General features: G+C 40.9%; 1 protein-coding gene across 5 annotated transcripts; it reads right to left on the minus strand.

Moving 5' to 3' along the window:
* Positions 1–275: 275 nt before the first annotated feature.
* On the minus strand, positions 276–15,378 carry LOC112260363 (TLC domain-containing protein 4-B). Of its 5 annotated transcripts, XM_024435406.2 has the most exons (8): positions 13,584–13,949; positions 11,276–11,339; positions 9,656–9,822; positions 9,333–9,422; positions 9,154–9,212; positions 8,955–9,049; positions 2,908–2,981; positions 276–1,942 (listed from the first exon to the last, which is right to left on the minus strand). In XM_024435406.2, exons 3-8 carry the CDS (start codon positions 9,808–9,810, stop codon positions 1,627–1,629), a joined length of 789 nt encoding a protein of 262 aa, XP_024291174.1. In that variant the 5' UTR covers positions 9,811–9,822; positions 11,276–11,339; positions 13,584–13,949; the 3' UTR covers positions 276–1,626. The 5 variants fall into 5 exon arrangements, with proteins under 5 accessions (XP_024291174.1, XP_024291178.1, XP_024291175.1 ...); XM_024435410.2 differs by lacking the exons at positions 11,276–11,339; positions 13,584–13,949 and adding an exon at positions 15,319–15,378; XM_024435407.2 differs by lacking the exon at positions 11,276–11,339 and having other exon boundaries at positions 13,912–13,984.
* Positions 15,379–19,089: the final 3,711 nt, after the last annotated feature.

Below are 19,089 nucleotides of genomic sequence, written 5' to 3' on the forward strand. Positions count from 1 at the left end.
AAATATATCTCAATTGCATTCTCCTCGCGTCCTCTCCTTGCCTCCTTTTCAAAACCCATTGGATGAGAAAGCCAGAGGTCCCACCCCTCTGACCTTCTAACTCAAATGGGTTTCGAGAAGGAGAGAGTACGCAACGAGTATGCAATTGAGATTCTCCCAATGAGAAAAACGTGCCAACATCCCCTGCAGTAAATAAACATATGTTTTCTGGATAACTTTTTTAAATGATTGTGAGTGAATCAACGTATTTAATGTAATTCAAATTCCCCCCAAAATACACGCATGCATAATAGCACGTTTTTATTTTTTACAACAGATGGAGGTAATAATGGTGGGCAAAGTAGCCATAAGTATAGACAAAACAATGTGATGACCGAATTACACCAAACCAAGGTTAACATCAATAATTTGTTTATGAATATTGCTCAATGCGCCTTGCCCACTGTACTCTCCCTTCGAGTACGTTCAGTCTTGACAAAATGGGAAATACAATGTTTGCAGTCCCTCATTGTCTCCACAAGAGAGCAGGACATCTCAACAGCAGACACAAGCAAACACGTATATAGTCTGAAGTCTGAAGACTATTTAAAGCAGCTATGGACATTTAGTTATCACTTACTCAAAGAAGAGTACATTACTAAAATGTGTTTAAAAAAAAAAAGAAATATTAAAACTACCATGGCTGTAAATGTCACGATAAATAACATATTCTCATCCAGAAATCCAACAGGGATTTCACATTACAAAGCTCTGTTTCAACAGTTAATAATGAAGTATGATCAATAATTTGTTAACTCTGCAAAGTTGCTTGTGTGAAGTTCTACTGTGTGTGTGTCGGTTAGACATAAGTGCACTTTCATGGCTGTTATCATAAATCACTCAATAAGGTCACTTCTAGAGATAAAATGACACAATCTGGCATGTTTGCTATGGTTTGTCTTACTCTACCCTGATAATTTATGCACATGACTGATAATTCCTAGGCCTACTGTATGTTACAAACATGAGCAGGCTCCTGAGCAGAGAGACTTCAGTAGGAGTCTGATTAATATACATCTTTTACATTCTAATGCTGGTGAAAACACAGATTTAATGAGTAATTAGGTAAGTAAATATGTTATTTTTGTTCATACATATATATATCTCATGATATTTGTGCAAGAGCCATCTTTACAGCTTCATAAACATTAGAAAAATATGTGAGCTCCTCTTCCATTCTCGTCCGTTCATATCATTTTGGCAATATGCACAAGACACCTTTGAGTGGACATAAACAATTTAGAAACAAAAGGGTCCAGCAGACAAGAGTATTTGTCTGTCTGTTTCCATCCATGATATCACACCGTCCATTCACTTACTCTCTAACTGTAATGACCAAGAGGAGATATAGTCCAATGGCTTTTACAATGTCCCCTCCCATCATGGTGGAGGAGTTTAGCGCTTGTTTAATTGTAAGTATTCTGGGCAGACAAGTGTAGTGGGAGGCAATTTACCTAGGGCTGGTCACGGGATAATAGGGACTCTCATGACATTTCCAGTCCATGAACCATTTGATCCAAAAACGTCCATGAACCATTTGAAGCAGACATACAATAAAATAACACCACCATTGCCTTTTTCTATCCCTCAGTGCACTTTCCCATTCTGCAGCTTTTCCACATTCACCTTTCCAGGAGAACGCAGGACACCAATGCAGCCACGGGCCATTTTATGCATCCACATCACGTTCATAATGTCTAGACAGAAACTGGGGCCCATCCAGGCACAGCGGCCACCAAAGGTCACCCGGTAGAAGGGTTCCGTCCCGTACACGGCATACATCCGGCTGTAGTACAGCGGCATGACCGCTATCCTCACCAGGAAGAAGGATGCCGTCATGGCAATGCCGTTGACCATATTTGGTAATGATCTTTTTGGATAACCAAGCACTTCAAAGAACCAGCTGAAAGATAGATAGTTAGTACAGTTATGGATGGCGACAGAATGAGATAGGAGTTGAAGATGAACTCACTTTGTAATGGAGTCATGGATATCAACTGGCATTGTTCCAGAAAGGTCACCTACATTACACATATATACAGTGCCTTCGGAAAGAGTCCCCAGTATTCAATGACCAGCCCTATGTAAAATGTGTATCACTACAATCCTCCACCATGATGGGAGGGGACATGGTAAAAGTCATTGTACTACTGTCTTGACTTATTATACATTTTGTGGGTTACAGCCGGAATTCAAAATGATTTCAAATAGATCCCCGGCCCCCATCTACACACAATATCCTATAATGACAAAGTGAAAACATATTTAGACATTTTATGCAATACTTATGTAAATGAGATTATTGTATTTCATTTTCAATAAATTTGCAAACATTTCTAAAAATATATGTTTTGACATTGTTATTATGGGGTATTGTGTGTGTATATGGGTGATTATTTTTTGTTTGAATTAAAAATGGATTAAAAAAATGTAATTAACACAACAAAATGTGGAAAAAGTCAAGGGGTGTGAACACTTTCTGAAGGCACATATACCCAGCACTTGAAAGATTTTAAGTACAATTCTTTAACATTGCATCTGTATTTTGTCTTTGTTGGATTCAAATCAGGATAATAGTGTACAATTAGAAATGTGACTCAAATGTGTTTAAGTATGAAACATAATGCTGTCAGATACAAGCTTTTGGCTGGGTGTGTCTGGACTGACTTATTATAAGTAGTTAAACATTAAGGGTCAATACGGTTTCTGAAATGGTTAAATGCACTACTATCAACGGCAAAAGCCCTTCTGCAAATACATTCAGGGCACCAAATGGTTACTTTACAAGGTTCCCTCCACTTCCCAGGTAATGTTGTGCGTGCGAGTTTGCGCACGTGCATGAGTCTATTTGGCATCGAAGTTACCTACCGCTGATTCACACAAGGAGTGGAAAGCTCTGCGACCAGACGGAAGTTAGCAAAATAAGGCAACATTCCTATGCTCTAAAAGAGAAAGAACAAAGTGCAAAGAAAATAATGGCAAGAGAAGTATTCGCAATAATATTTGAGTTCAGGATAAATCATGATCGTAAACTTACTGTACGATCTCTAAGAAGGAAAAATTGAGGTGCACTTACTGGGGTTATGACACAGTTAATAAACTTGGGTCACAGACATTTTCACAATGTGTACAAAAAGTGGTGGTGAACATTCCAGCAGTGCATGCTCATACCTCTAAGTACTGGTAAGTCCATACTGTTATTAGGCAACATGTGCTCAATGTACCACAACAGAATCCACTACAGACAAGATAGGAAGGGCCCCCCTTCTGTACCTAGCCAATTGACACAGGCCTGTTCTTTGTTTAGGCCATTTTTTGCATGTACTGTATAGTTAGCATGTTAGAGACACAAGACTAGGTTAATTGATCACACATTAGGGATGCACGATATGTCGGTGAACATATTGGAATCGGCCAATATTAGCTAAAAAAAAAAAAATGCCAACATCAGTATCGGCCCAATGTCTAGTTTAACGCCGATGTGAAAAACCAATGTCAAAGCTGACGTGCATACTTATATAACGTAGGTACATGATGTAATGACGCCGCGTAAAATTTTTTGCTACACCTGCAACACAGCATTCCTAACCTAGCCCACAATGTCTGCTGTGTGGATGGAGCAGTCAACAAGTCGAGCAGTCATTTGAAAGAGTAAGAAAATTACAGTGAGACAACTCAAAAGGCGAAATCCATTAACGCCAAGATAATGGAATTCAATGCCCTTGATAATCAACCGTTCTCTGTCTTGGGTGATGTTGGCTTTCGCGACTGGTCGAGCACCGGTACACACTAACGTTACCAAGTACGTTATTGTTCAGATGCTGCTCTACCGGAGTTAAACACTGCTATTAGCTTCACGACATACTATGGAATGCCGTTTGGGTCTTTGCGCGTCAAAAAATACACACGTCAAATAACACTATTTGACAATAACACTCTTTGATGCGGTTAATAAGCTTTAAATTCGACACGTCAAATAACACAGTTCTATTAGAGAATGTTGTGTGTTTTGAATATGCACGTGCAAGCCATGTGCCACCAATACTATCAGTAGCACTGTCAAAGCTGTACAAAAAAAGTCTGCAAACGAGCAAACACCGGCCACAAACGATGTGTTTACAATACCGCGTTGGTAATAAAGCATTATTTGTTTGACCGCAACTTCTGTGGTAGCTAGCTAGCTTTAGGTTGGTACCTAGCTAGCACCAATACAGCCAGCCTGAAAACAATGACCAATAGAAACTGCAGTAATTTTCACTATTCTTAGCAGTGATTTAGGAATCATTGTGAGTAAGTATTAGCTAGGTAGCCACTTGTTGTTCGCCTATTGAAATTGAACTTCAGTTCATGAAAATAAATAGCTAGCCAGCTACTTAAACCTGTTGCCCAAAGCTAACGTTATAAGCAGCCAGCTTGCTTCATCTGACTAGTGAGGGTCGACCGGACTGGGCTATGTGTTGTGAAGCTAGCCACAATAAGGATTAGGCACAATCGTGGAATTTGAGGTTTGCCTTCAAAATAAAAGTGCCCCTTTGAAAGTGATGCAGGTCACAATTGGTGGAATCATGCCATATTTAAACTAGGTAATGTTAAACAAGGTTGGATTGTGAAGCAATAGAATGGGGTATCAGTCTACTCGGTGACACCCACAGAACACAACTGTGAAGAGTTTATACAAATATTAGCGTTGCAGCTCTTATCGTGGGACTGTGACTGTGGGAAATCCCCTCCCCAGTCAGCATATTGTGTATTGACATTCATATTGCACTGTACAGCTTTATCTAAGGATTGGGGATCAATGAAATGGGGTAACAGTCTACTCAATACCCAATATATTTTTTCCCAACTTCCTCCTCAGAGTTATCAGACTCCAAAAACATCCACGCAGTATTGTTTTGTCTTGAATATTGTTCAATACACATAGGTTGACAATAAATGTGTCTCAATTCACAGTTGTTTCAGAGTCCCGCAATAAGAGCCACGATGCTAATGTTCTCTGGGTGTCACTGAGTAGACTGATACCTCATGTCATTGATCCACAATCCATAGGTAAGGTTGTACAGTGAAATAAGTATGCCCCCAATGCAAATCTAAAAAATTATAATACATCCAGTGTGATTTCAACAGATTTTTGTCAAATTAACAAAAAAAATCATCATATTACTCCAGTGCTAGCTTCTCTACACTGGCTTCCTGTTAAGAATAGGGCTGATTTCAAGGTTTTACTACTAACCTACAAAGCATTACATGGGCTTGCTCCTACCTTTCTTTCTGATTTGGTCCTGCCGTACATACCTACATGTACGTTACGGTCACAAGACGCAGGCCTCCTTATTGTCCCTAGAACATCTAAGCAAACAGCTGGAGGCAGGGCTTTCTCCTATAGAGCTCCATTTTTAGAGAATGGTCTGCCTTTCCATGTGACTGACTCGACCTTTAAGTCTTTATTGAAGACTCATCTCTTCAGTAGGTCCTATGATTGAGTGTAGTCTGGCCCAGGAGTGTGAAGGTGAACGAAAGGCACTGGAGCAAAGAACCACCCTTGCTGTCTCTTCCTGGCCGGTTCCCCTCTCTCCACTGGAATTCTCTGCCTCTAACCCTATTACAGGGCCTGAGTCACTGGCTTACTGGTGCTCTTCCATGCCGTCCCTAGGAGGGGTGGGTCACTTGAGTCACTGACGTGATCTTCCTGTCCGGGTTGGCGACCCCCCCCCCCTTGGGTTCGTGCTATGGGGGAGATCTTTGTGGGCTATACTCGGCCTTGTCTCAAGATAGTACGTTGGTGGTTGAAGATATCCCTCTAGTGGTGTGGGGGCTGTGCTTTGGCAAAGTGGGTGGGGTTATATCCTGCCTATTTGGCCTGGTCCAGGGGTATCGTCGGACGGGGCCACAGTATCTCCCGACCCCTCCCGTCTCAGCCTCCAGTATTTATGCTGCAATAGTTTGTGTGTCGGGGGGCTAGTGTCAGTCTTATATCTGGAGTATTTATCCTGTCTTATCCAGTGTCCTGTGTGAATTTAAGCATTCACTCTCTCGGAGTACCTGACCCCTAGGACCATGCCTCAGGACTATTTGGCCTGATGACTCTTTGTTGTCCCCAGTCCACCTGGTCGTGCTGCTGCTCCAGTTTCAACTGTTCTGCCTGCTGCTATGGAACCCTGACCTGATCACCAGACTACCTTGTCCCAGACCTGCTGTTTTCAACTCTCTAGAGACAGCAGGAGCGGTAGAGATACTCGGAATGATTGGCTATGAAAAGCCAACTGACATTTACTTCTGAGGTGCTGACCCGTTGCACCCTCTACAACCACTGTGATTATTATTTTTAGATCCTGTTGGTCATCTATGAACATTTGAACATCTTGGCCATGTTCTGTTATAATCTCCATCCGGCACAGCCAGAAGAGGACTGGCCACCCCTCATAGCCTGGTTCCTCTCTAGGTTTCTTCCTAGGTTCCAGCCATTCTAGGGAGTTTTTCCTGGCCACTGTGCTTCTACACCTGCATTGCTTGCTGTTTGGGGTTTTAGGCTGGGTTTCTGCACAGCACTTTGTTACATCAGCTGATGTAAGAAGGACTTTATAAATACATTTTATTGATTGATTGATTGTCTTTTGTTGATTTTATATAACATTCCAACCTCGTTTAGCATTATCTATTCAACTATGGCATAATTCTACTATTTGTATTCATTTGCACCACTGCCAATGACATACTCTTAATTTGAAGGCTAAGCGCAAAGTCCACTATTGTGGCTAATCCTTATTGTGGCTAGCTTCACATAGATGGGTCCGACCACCATTAATTAATCAAATATGAACTGTTTTATAAATTAGGGTTATTTTAGATGATGACACCTAGTTATATAGTTAGCTAGCTAACTATAGCTACTGAAACAGATTGTCGTTTTGCTATGTTTGCATCCATGAGCTAGCTAGCTTCTTTTTTAATTTTAATTTTATGACCAGCACTGTAGCATACGTATCGATGAATCGTTGTGACATATGAAATACGAGTGATAGTGTAATAACTACATACAGAATTCATGAACGTGTTAAATTATTATGTGACGTGCAGTCACATTCAGGTCTTCAGGTGTTATTTGACGTGTATCTTTTTGACATGCAAAGACCCAAACAGAGTTCCATAGAAATCCTGGTTGAGAATGAAACAACTGAACAAATGAACAACCAAACAGCAAGTAAGTGAAAGAAATAGGTTTGGATTATGCTTTACTGGTAATGAGGACATACGTAAATGCCAACAAAATAACTTTTTGGTCAGTGTGGTGTGTGTGTGTAACCTTTATTTAACTAGGCAAGTCAGTTAAGAACACATTCTTATTTACATGACGGCCTACCCTGGACGACGCTGGGCCAATTGTGCGCCGCCCTATGGGACTCCCAGTCACAGCCGGATGTGATAGCCTGGATTCAAACCAGGGACTGTAGTGATGCCTTTTGCACTGAGATGCAGTACCTTAGACCGCTGCGTCCATGTGTGTGTGTCAAATATTTAACTGTACTAGAATGCTTAAAAAGGTAGCAATTTTTTTTGGGGGGGGGGCAAGGAAAAGATCGGATATCGGTATCGGCCAAAAATGTTATATCGGTGCATCACTAACAGAAACACACACACACGTTAGTGGAGGAGAGACAGAAAAAATACATAAACAAAACAGATGTGCAACTAGTGAGAACTGGCACAATTAAAAGCCCCCATCCCAACATTGAAAAAGAGAACAAACACTCTAGAGAAAATAAAAGATGTATGGACTACCTATGTGGATGACATAAGTTAATGTCATGATCAATTTCATAACCTTTACTCTACAATCCATTCTAACATTACCTCAAAAAGGGACCAGTAATTAGCCAGTAGAGTTTACTAAAATAAGTCAGTGGTAATTTGGAAATATATGAGAGGTCCCTTTCTTTGTATAGTTGTATAGGTTGTAGGGTTGAAAGGTCAAAACAAGCAAAAAAGGCAGCATGCACCAATCACCATTACAGACTGAGTGAAGAGAAGGCTTCATGCAGTATAGACAGAAAATCTACAGGATGGTTTACTGGGACACAGATTAGGCCCAGTCTGGGACTAAAAAGCACTTTCAATGGCGACTCTCCATTGAGCATGTTTTCTAGTCCAGGACTAGGCTGAATGTGTCCTGGAAACCCGCACTACAAGCCATCACATTCCATGCAAAAAATGGTCCCAATTGTCATCATCGTTAGTCTTAGCAGCCACTGAACCTGATGGCCCAGAACACCTACACAGGACAGGACCAAGAGTGAACCGTCATCTATCTATCTATCTACCTAAACACACTGTTGTCTAGCTTTCGGTGGTACATCAAATAAAGATATGCAATAAATGTAACAAAAACAAAGATTTTCAGTCCAACTAGCTTACAGATGTCTTCTGACTCATACATGCACAAAAGACAGTGCAAAGTGTCCTTCCTCAATAAAACTCAAATTGTCAGCCCAATGCCTAGTTTAAACTCTATCCTTAGCGATTTTTATATCATACAGATACAATTGAACAAGCAACATATCAAAAGTGCTTGACAACTGTAGCTACTTACACTGCCCCTTCCAAACAGGGGAGGGAAACAATTTACAGTGTTCCATTACTGGGTAATACTGCAGTAAAACACATTTTGCAATGATTAAAACTGAGTAATAACACTTGTAGCAAATGTACTTATAGGTCAATTACACAGTAACAAAACTGTAAATCAAAGTATTCCAAATATAATGCTGACTAAAGTGGAACTCTACTATTTCATCACTGACCAGACCTTTGTTATCTACTCTAACCCATCCCATCAAACTACATGGCTGTTCACCCTTGGCCCATGTCCCTTCCCCATCTTGCCTGCACATTCTGCTCTGGGTCAGTAAGGAACTCACCAGTACATAGTAGTAAGCATACAGTGCTGCCAGGTGGTGGATTACAAAAAACTTGTCCCCTATCGCCCGCCAATAGTAACATATGAGCAGCATATCTGCAAGACAGACAAGGGAGATAGCTCACTGTATGGGTCAACATAATCCATGGGAATATGCAAAGTAATACAACGGTTAGACATGTCTGAAGTGGTAGACCCACCTGATAGGAGGTAGCCACAGGTCATGGCCACATTTATTTTCACCAGTGACGGATCTCCCCTATAAGCAAGATAGCACAAAGCACATGTTGAAAATATGATAAGAAAGCATGGTGTCAAATGTACAAAATATGAATATTCTACCAAGGATTGCACACTTAGTAGTCAGGGAGATTCTTACCAGACAGGGTCTTCATTGACTGCATCATCATGAAGTAATATGTAGAGACAAAAAAGCCCCACTATCAAGGCGTGCAATGTAGACACAGTTCTAGAAAACACAAAAAACAGACACAAATACTCATAAAAGCATACTTCCTTAAACGTAACATTTGGCGGCAGCGGTGGGATTCCACGCATATGGACAATTCTCGATAACGATATTTGAGTGTCTACGCTCAGAAATATGCTTCAACTGGGAAAATGATAATACAATAGGTTGTCTGATAGGAGCTTAGATTGAATAGTCAATAATATAATTTCTCAGAGGATCAGATGCTGTACCTGGAGTTCCACTCTATGGTGTGTCTGGGACTGAGACGGTGGTACCCAGGAAAGAACTGAGCAGAGATCCAGGGGCTGACAAAGTGGAACAGACACTGGAACGTCACAAAGCTGGTGGCGGCGATGGACAGGACCAGCGGAGAGAAGCTCTCCATGATCACTCGTTACTGAGAGAGACAGAAAAAACAGACAGGGGAATGTGAGTTCAGAGTGTCAAATAGGAGCGTGAGATATGAAAACATACAGCACAGTAAGTCAAGACTACATCAACTGATATTTTATACTAATACACTCACTCAGAGAAAGAGATGCAATAGTTTCTCTCTCAAAAGGATAGGTGTCAATTATTGGCACCCCTAAAGAGTCTTATAAATAAAATCTGCATTCATTTTCAACTTTTTAAAATTAATTTCACTTAAAAAAAAAAAAGGTCAAATGCAGCCATTTTTAATCTCTACATCAAAACATTTCTGGGTAACTATTAAGTACCTTACTGTGATTGTTTTAAATAAAACATCGTGCAAAAATAAAAATACTGGGGCTTCTTAGCAAAGAGCCATTTCTCATGCAATACTTTTGCTAGGACTGTCTGGGAGTGGTCTAAGTGGGGAGGGAACATTTTAAAATAGCTGTTATTGGCAGAGAGGTTTGAAACTCTGTCTTACTGGTCTATTAACTAATTTACAGCCTGTAACCAAGCAGCCCAAAACAAAATCCTGCCAAAAGAGGCTGACATTTGAGGCAGTCTTTTCAAACAGCTCTAACAATAAAAGCTCATTATCAGTTTTACAATATCATAGTATTATTCCAAACTCAGTGTGGAAATCAAAAGGTTGGAACTGGATCAGAACTGAAAACAAGCAAACTTTTTGAGGACCTGAACCCGAAACAAAAGTGACCTACACTGTTCAGGAGCAGAACCGTTATTTTAACCTACAAAGCCCTCACTCTGTCACTCAGAAACATATTCCAGCATCTGTGGTGAGTTTGCTAGCTGGAAATCTTTGCCAGTGGCTTGCGTAGGGTACCTGCACCTCCCCGCTGAAGCATAGGTTACTGCAGCCTACTGAGGACGTTACAAGCATTATAAAATAAAATAAAATCACATTGGATTCATTAATTACAAAAAGGTAAGACGTGTTAATTATAGTGCTGCTCTAAACACACACAGTTCCTCCATAAAAGCCACTCCTCTGTAGGTATAATTCAGATAATGCATGTCATAACAAGATGCCAAGTGATTCAAGACAAGCTTTCTTCATCCTCCCTTGCGTGCAAAATGTCAGTTGCACCACGCAGTGGAGGAAGATGGTTCGAGAGGCAAAGAAAAATCCAGTGGCCAAAGTTGGAGAATTACCGAACTTGGTTACGTCTTCATGTCACCCAAATCCCCAAATCTACAATATTCCATGCCAATAAGCTCTTTGGAAGGGTTGACGGAAAAAAGCCTTTATTGAGAGCAACCAACAAATGTAAACGCCTGGAGTTTTCTAAACAGCATTGGTACTTGGATTGGCACCGGTGCTCTGGTCAGATGACACGAAAATAGAGCTCTTTTGCCACGCACACCAGTGGTGAGTTCAAAAGAAGGATGCATATGCAGAAAATAATCTCACTTACTGCAAAATATGGTGGTGGATCTTTGATGTTATGGGACTGTTTTGCTTTCATTGGTCCTCGGGCCCTTGATAAAAGGTCAACAGATTCATGAACTCCTCCAAGTACCAGGACATTTTAGCAAAACACCTGGTTGCCTTTGCCAGGAAGCTGAAAAATCCACTTGCAGCCAGTTTCCAGCAAGACAATAACTCCAAGCATTAATCAAAAACCACAAAGAAATGGTTAACTGACCACAAAATCTACATCTTGCAATGGCCAACTCAGTTTCTGGACTTGAACCCCATTGAAAACCTGTGGTTTGAATTGAAGAAGGCAGTCCATAAACACAGACAAAAGGATATGGAAAGATTCTGCATGGAGGAATGGTATAAGATCCCTCCCAATGTGTTCTCCAATCTCATTAAACATTTTCGAAAAAGGCTCAGGGCCGTTATCCTCACAAGGGGAGGGTGCCGGAGTATTGAAAACAGGGGTGCCAATAATTGACACCAATCTTGTTGAGAATTATTTGTATTACTTGTTAAGTGAAATATATTTTGTTTTACAATTGTATTAGTATACATTTTTTTAAACTATTTGAGCATACAATATAGCTCAGTATTTGAATGAGTTATTTTATACAGTCATTTTTGTTCATCTTTATCAAGGGTACCAATTATGTTGAACTGCATGTCATCACCTGCTTCTGCAGTGTCTGACCTCGGGGCCAGGACCCATGTATTTACCACCGGCTGCCTTGAAACAGTGGAGTATTTGCCTATTCCTACATATTATTTGTTGATTTAGCCGCGATATCACATTAAGGTCATAATCAGTCCATGGGTCAGCCAAAGCCACATCTCATCTACTCCCCCACTGCTTCACAATAGACCAGTCACACTCTCACTCATGTGGTCATCAGATCCGTTGGTGAAGGGGCATAGTAGATGGCCCTGACCTTCTGTTCACCTGTCATTACTAAAGCTGGAGCGAACATATTTTACGCAAGGATTTATTTGGCGAAAGGCATTTTAGGAGGAAGTGAAACTGTATGGCAAACTGCATTCCTAAAAGTTACTTGAAGCGTTTCTGTATTTCTTGTTTTTTGAGGTTCTCAATCGTAGAACAACTCAAATTCTGCTCGACTCCCTACTAAGAATAACATGTCCATGTAGAAGTGTGGATTCCTCAAAATGGTGAGAAACATTCCTAGAGCCCTTAAGAAAATTGGTGAATGAACCAAACCTCACCTTTAGCTAACAGGAGTGGGCCGACCAATCATACTTGTAATCAACACTTTGACCACATCTGGCTCTGTGTCAAAATCGCTGATGGTCTGTAACTAAATACAGGGACACAAGCAGATCCCCCTACATGTCCCCACAGCCCTAAACCCCAACCCTCCTCCACAAATGAAAGGAAACATGGGGAACCTCGCCAAGCTCTCCTCAAGTGTCTGGGTCAGGCAGTTGTTGATCACAAGTGAACCTGTCTGAACTAGCCAATGGCTGAGGAAATATAAGAAATTGTGGAATAGCCTAAATTGTGGTCAGACAGAAATCTGAACAGCTGACCTGTTTTAAGATAAAGTAGACATAGCATACTTTTTCAAACTAAAGCACGAATAACTACCATACAATACAACATTATCTCTACAGTAGACACCGAGTACCGTATACTGTAGTGCTGGGTTATGAGGCTAGATACTGTATTGACAGCAGTCCCTAAGACAATAGCATCACTTAAGTGTGATAATGATAGGTCAATACAGGCAGACAACTGATACAAGGCAAGCATATCGCACACCATTGACAGAAGCATACTGTACTTACCCTCAAGTCACTGTCGTAGTTTCTAAGCAATGCTATTCCCCCGAGTAGAGGTGCTACATGGAGTAACAACTTGCACTGGCAATGACAACCTATAACCGTCCCGTCAACGTGCGCTACAGGAGTGCGAGTAAGGACAAGTGCATTTTAAAGGGAATACCATTTCCGAATATATAAATATCCCCCGTGATGTCGAAACCCAGGCAGTGTACAAGAGAGTACCCGTAAAACTGGTTGCCCGACATATTTAGGAAAAATTACTCTACATCGCAACGCAGGCTGTGTAGATCTACAATAGGAGTTGGTCGCTATACGGACAACCGCTTTACACCTAGGCTGAGATTTTTATATTGACTAAAAGGTAAACGCGTAAAACTGGTAGCGCGAAATATTTGGGCTGAAATGACTAGAATGACTTCAGCATTTGTTCATGCAGGAGAACATGTAAACAATCCTGTTTTATGACTCTTTTGCTTTAGCTAGTGACGCTGTCAACTTACCTTGTTTTTCACATAGTCATGAAATGGCTTTGAAATAGCCTAATCATAACGCTGCCTTTCCATATTTTAAAGAAAACTGATGCTCAAGTTAATACAAGCTAGCTATATTTGGAATGACTAGGCCTATTCCTTTGTGGCTTTTTTTCCCCGAAAAGATTTAGCCTAAGCCTGTTTTGAAAGCCACTGTTAGGCGATGAATTCATCTGATGTTTGACAGTTGCACCCAGATGTGGGAGGTAAGCTACTTCTTGTTTTTTTTTTAACAATAGTTTTTACAGTCTATTGTCTTCTAAAGTCAGATATCTATCTTCCTCCCTCCATTTCGCACCTCTCCCTGTATGTCGCTTCTGCTTCTGCTTCTTCTTCTTCTTCTTTTGTGGATTTCTTTTTTTATGGCGGTTGGCAACCAACTTTAATGTGCATTACCGCCACCAACTGGACTGGAGTGTGGACCAGAAACAGGGAAGGCTTCGACTATAACTCTTTAACAAAAAAATGGATTCAGCCACAAACATATTCAGCCTGTTCCCACTTGACACGTGTCCAAACTTTTTACAATTCTGGCATTGCAGTGGATTGTACACAAACGCTCTCACGGCGTATTTTATATACCCCAACTTTACATGCGTCGGTAGCTCTTCCTAAAACATCCGTAATGTGCGTGTGCGTATTGTGTCACGAAACATATTGTTATAATCTCAGAGTTAAAATGTACATACATTATTTTTTGTAGAGTTTCCTATTGGTCGATTCCAGTTGCGGCCGGAGCCGTTTATGATGAGGCAGGACAATCATTTTTTTTCATGAGCATGGCCTTATTTCTATTACAGCATGATGGATGACTGTCATTCATATTCCATTCAGTTCAATGTAACACATCGATAGATTTTCCCTATACCCATCATGAGTTTGCTACAAACTAGCCTATGAATTAAAGTGTACAATGTAGGTGCACACAGGTTGGGAGAAAAAATGTAGATGACAGACTATCCTGATGACAGATCCTCAACACAAAACTTACAGAACAATAGGAATCTTTTGTGAAATTCACACAAGACCAGATCACGCGAAGATACGGCGCAAGGCCTGCTAGTTATGTCTCTTGAATTCCCCATCGATGAGGTACCAGCTTTTCTCACAAGATGGCTGCTCTTCTACTGCCCCTTCCTCCACTAGATTTGTGAATTTTGGACAGACAGTGGCAGTGACATGGACAGACAGTGGCACATTCAATACCGCCTTGCACACTCTTGCCTGCATCTAGCTGATCCAGGGTGTAATCATTAGTCCAACAGTTAGTCTAAAATTCAGATATTTTTTATCCCTGTGTCGTTTGCTTCCGTTTAATAAACGTTTTGCAACAGATTCGGCGGAATGAATACTCTGATCACGCATAAACACAGTTCACTTTCATAGCACCCACATTGCATTCCTTCTCTCCTCAATGCACTCTCCTCCTCTCACCTTTTCCCTTCGTTTGTGGACTTCAATGAACAACACATCAGCTGGATGTGACCAGGCGAAAAAACCTTTCCAAGCCAAACCATGCCATAACCACTACACACAGCCTACACCGTTGTCCCCATATTTGCTAAAGTAACGTCCTAGTCAACATAGCTAATAGAACTAATGCGCAAGTAAATCCACTACAATCATTAACGTCACAGTGTATAGTCAGTAAGCAGTTACACCGGCGGGCCCCGGGGGCAATAAAATAATAAAACCAAAAGCTTACCTTGACTTGGAAGAGTTCCGGTGTTGTGTTGGATAGTCATAGCCAGCTAGCTAACATAGCATACCTCTGTTTGAGCCAGGTGTTCAAGTAACTAAACTAGCCAGCTGCATTTGCTAGCTAAGTAAGTGAAACTGAAAGTGAAAAAATATGAAAATCTCTCTCTCTCTCTCTCTCTCTCTTGCTTCTTCATTTTTGAAGAAATGAATTTGTTGAAAACAGTTCAACTATTGTCTTTCTCTCTCTTTTAGTCAACTACTCACCACATTTTATACACTGCAGTGCTAGCTAGCTGTAGCTTATACTATCAGTACTAAATTCATTATCTGACCCTTTGATAGGGTGGACAACATGTCAGTTCATGCTGCAAGAACTCTGATAGGTTGGAGTACATCCTCCGGAAGTTGTCATAATTACTGTGTAAGTCTATGGAAAGGGGTGAGAACCAAGTGCCTCCTAGGTTTTGTATTGAAGTCAATGTAGCAAGAGGAGAATGGAAGCTAGTTGTCCTCCGACTAAACCATGGTGCTACCAAACAGAATGCTGTTGAGGCTACTGTAGACCAATTTAAAACAGTGTGTTTTAATTAATTATTTGGTGACTATATTTAGTATAGGTTTATCTAAAAATGATAACTTTTTCAATCATCAAATCAAATCAAATTTATTTATATAGCCCATCGTACATCAGCTGATATCTCAAAGTGCTGTACAGAAACCCAGCCTAAAACCCCAAACAGCAAGCAATGCAGGTGTAGAAGCACGGTGGCTAGGAAAAACTCCCTAGAAAGGCCAAAACCTAGGAAGAAACCTAGAGAGGAACCAGGCTATGTGGGGTGGCCAGTCCTCTTCTGGCTGTGCCGGGTGGAGATTATAACAGAACATGGCCAAGATGTTCAAATGTTCATAAATGACCAGCATGGTCGTATAATAATAAGGCAGAACAGTTGAAACTGGAGCAGCAGCACGGTCAGATAGACTGGGGACAGCAAGGAGTCATCATGTCAGGTAGTCCTGGGGCATGGTCCTAGAGCTGTTTTACATTTTTTTTTAAATTAAATTCACTGAGAAGGATGGTCCTCCCCTTCCTCCTCTGAGGAGCCTGCTCCACTGGTCGGTTTCGGAGTTTCCAAGTTTTTAGTTGTGCTGAACGTGGAAATAAGAACCGTGTGGAGTATCGTACTACTTTACTGTATGCCATTCACCCATAGCATGTCATTGAACCAGTCATATAAGTAAACAGTGTTGTGGGAACGCTAATGCCACAATATGACCAACATAATCAGTTGCTCTCTTGTCCTCTATCCAGTTGCTAGTCGACTTGATAAAGGACCAGACAACCCCCAGTGAATCCTTGTGCTCTCTGGAGCAACTGTCTACTTCTGATGTGTTGCAACAGCTACTCATGATTGATGTAAAAAATAATCAACTGGGGCTGATATGCTTGATCCCTTCTTATTACAGCTTTCTGCTCCATTGATTGCGGAAGCATTAACACATATTTTAAACTTGACAATTATATCAAGTACTATCCCTAGAGTTTGGAAGGCGGCCCATGTACTTCCTCTACATAAAGGTGGCGACCAGAGTGATTAAAATAATTATCGCCCCATTTCCAAACTCTCTTGCTGTCATGCCCTGACCTTTTATGTCTCTATTTTGGGTCAGGGTGTGAGTTGGGGTGGGCATTCTATGTTGTGGGTTCTATGTTTTCTTTTCTGTGTGTTTGGCCGAGTGTGGTTCTCAATCAGAGGTAGCTGTCTATCGTTGTCTCTGATTGAGAACCATACTTAGGTAGCCTTTTCCCACCTTTGTGGTGTGGTTAGTTATTTTCTGTTTAGTCTGTTTCGCACCTAACGGAGCTGTTTCGGTTGTTCTTTTGTTGTTTTGGTTATTCAGTGTTCAGTTAAATAAAGATGATGAACACGTACCACGCTGTACCTTGGTCCTCACCTTCTTCCACCAACGGCCGTTACACTTGCTTGGCAAAAATCCTGGAATCATTGATTAATACTCAGCTTAGATCCCTTTTAATTGCTACATCTTTTCTGAATGTAAAACAGTCAGAGTTCAGACCAGGTCATAGTACCATCTCTGCTACTTCTATGGTTTTAAATTATGTCATAAATTGTTTAGATACGAAGAAATACCGTGCTTCTCTCTTTTTATTTTATTTTTATTTATTTCACCTTTATTTAACCAGGTAGGCAAGTTGAGAACAAGTTCTCATTTACAATTGCGACCTGGCCAAGATAAAGCAAAACAGTTCGACAGATACAACGACACAGAGTTACACATGGGGTAAAACAAACATACAGTCAATAATACAGTATAAACAAGTCTATATACGATGTGAGCAAATGAGGTGAGAAGGGAGGTAAAGGCAAAAAAAGGCCATGGTGGCAAAGTAAATACAATATAGCAAGTAAAACACTGGAATGGTAGATTTGCAATGGAAGAATGTGCAAAGTAGAAATAAAAATAATGGGGTGCAAAGGAGCAAAATAAATAAATGAATTAAATACAGTAGGGAAAGAGGTAGTTGTTTGGGCTAAATTATAGGTGGGCTATGTACAGGTGCAGTAATCTGTGAGCTGCTCTGACAGTTGGTGCTTAAAGATAGTGAGGGAGATAAGTGTTTCCAGTTTCAGAGATTTTTGTAGTTCGTTCCAGTCATTGGCAGCAGAGAGCTGGAAGGAGAGGCGGCCAAAGAAAGAATTGGTTTTGGGGGTGACTAGAGAGATATACCTGCTGGAGCGTGTGCTACAGGTGGGAGATGCTATGGTGACCAGCGAGCTGAGATAAGGGGGGACTTTACCTAGCAGGGTCATGTAGATGACATGGAGCCAGTGGGTTTGGCGACGAGTATGAAGCGAGGGCCAGCCAACGAGTGCGTACAGGTCGCAATGGTGGGTAGTATATGGGGCTTTGGTGACAAAACGGATTGCACTGTGATAGACTGCATCCAATTCGTTGAGTAGGGTATTGGAGGCTATTTTGTAAATGACATCGCCAAAGTCGAGGATTGGTAGGATGGTCAGTTTTACAAGGGTATGTTTGGCAGCATGAGTGAAGAATGCTTTGTTGCGAAATAGGAAGCCAATTCTAGATTTAACTTTGGATTGGAGATGTTTGATATGGGTCTGGAAGGAGAGTTTACAGTCTAACCAGACACCTAAGTATTTGTAGTGTCCAAGGCATTCACACTGGATCACACCTTAATTATTCAGAAACTCTCTACGATTGGCTTAGATCGGGCTGCTTGTAGCTGATTTGAGAATTATTTAAAAGACAGATCAGTGTGTACTTACTGATGGTGTTAAATCAAGATTTCTAAACATAACAAAAGGTGTCCCACAGGGTTCGATTCTTCGTCCAGTTCTTTTCACTATTTATATTAACAGCATTGGTCTATTTGTACAAAACTAACTTTCATCAAGAATGCAGATGACACTGTTGTATATGCTACTACACCTACGGAGGCTCAGGCTCTGACTCTTCAATCTGATTTTACTACTTTGCAGAAAGCCTTGGTTGACCTGTAGTTGGTACTAAATGCTGGTAAAACCAAGTACATGTTTTTTGCCAAATCATGTAATAATGTAACTGATTTGTGCATAACTACGTTAGATGGTGCCCTCATTGATTGTGTCCCCGCCTATAAATATCTGGGCATCTGGATTGACGAAAAGCTATCTTTTAAAAAGCATGTTGACGAGTTAGTCAAGAAATTAAGAATGAAGTTGGGCTTATTCTATAGGAATAGGGCTTGCCT

This window comes from Oncorhynchus tshawytscha, linkage group LG10 (assembly GCF_018296145.1).
Source record: "Oncorhynchus tshawytscha isolate Ot180627B linkage group LG10, Otsh_v2.0, whole genome shotgun sequence".
NCBI lineage: Eukaryota > Metazoa > Chordata > Actinopteri > Salmoniformes > Salmonidae > Oncorhynchus > Oncorhynchus tshawytscha.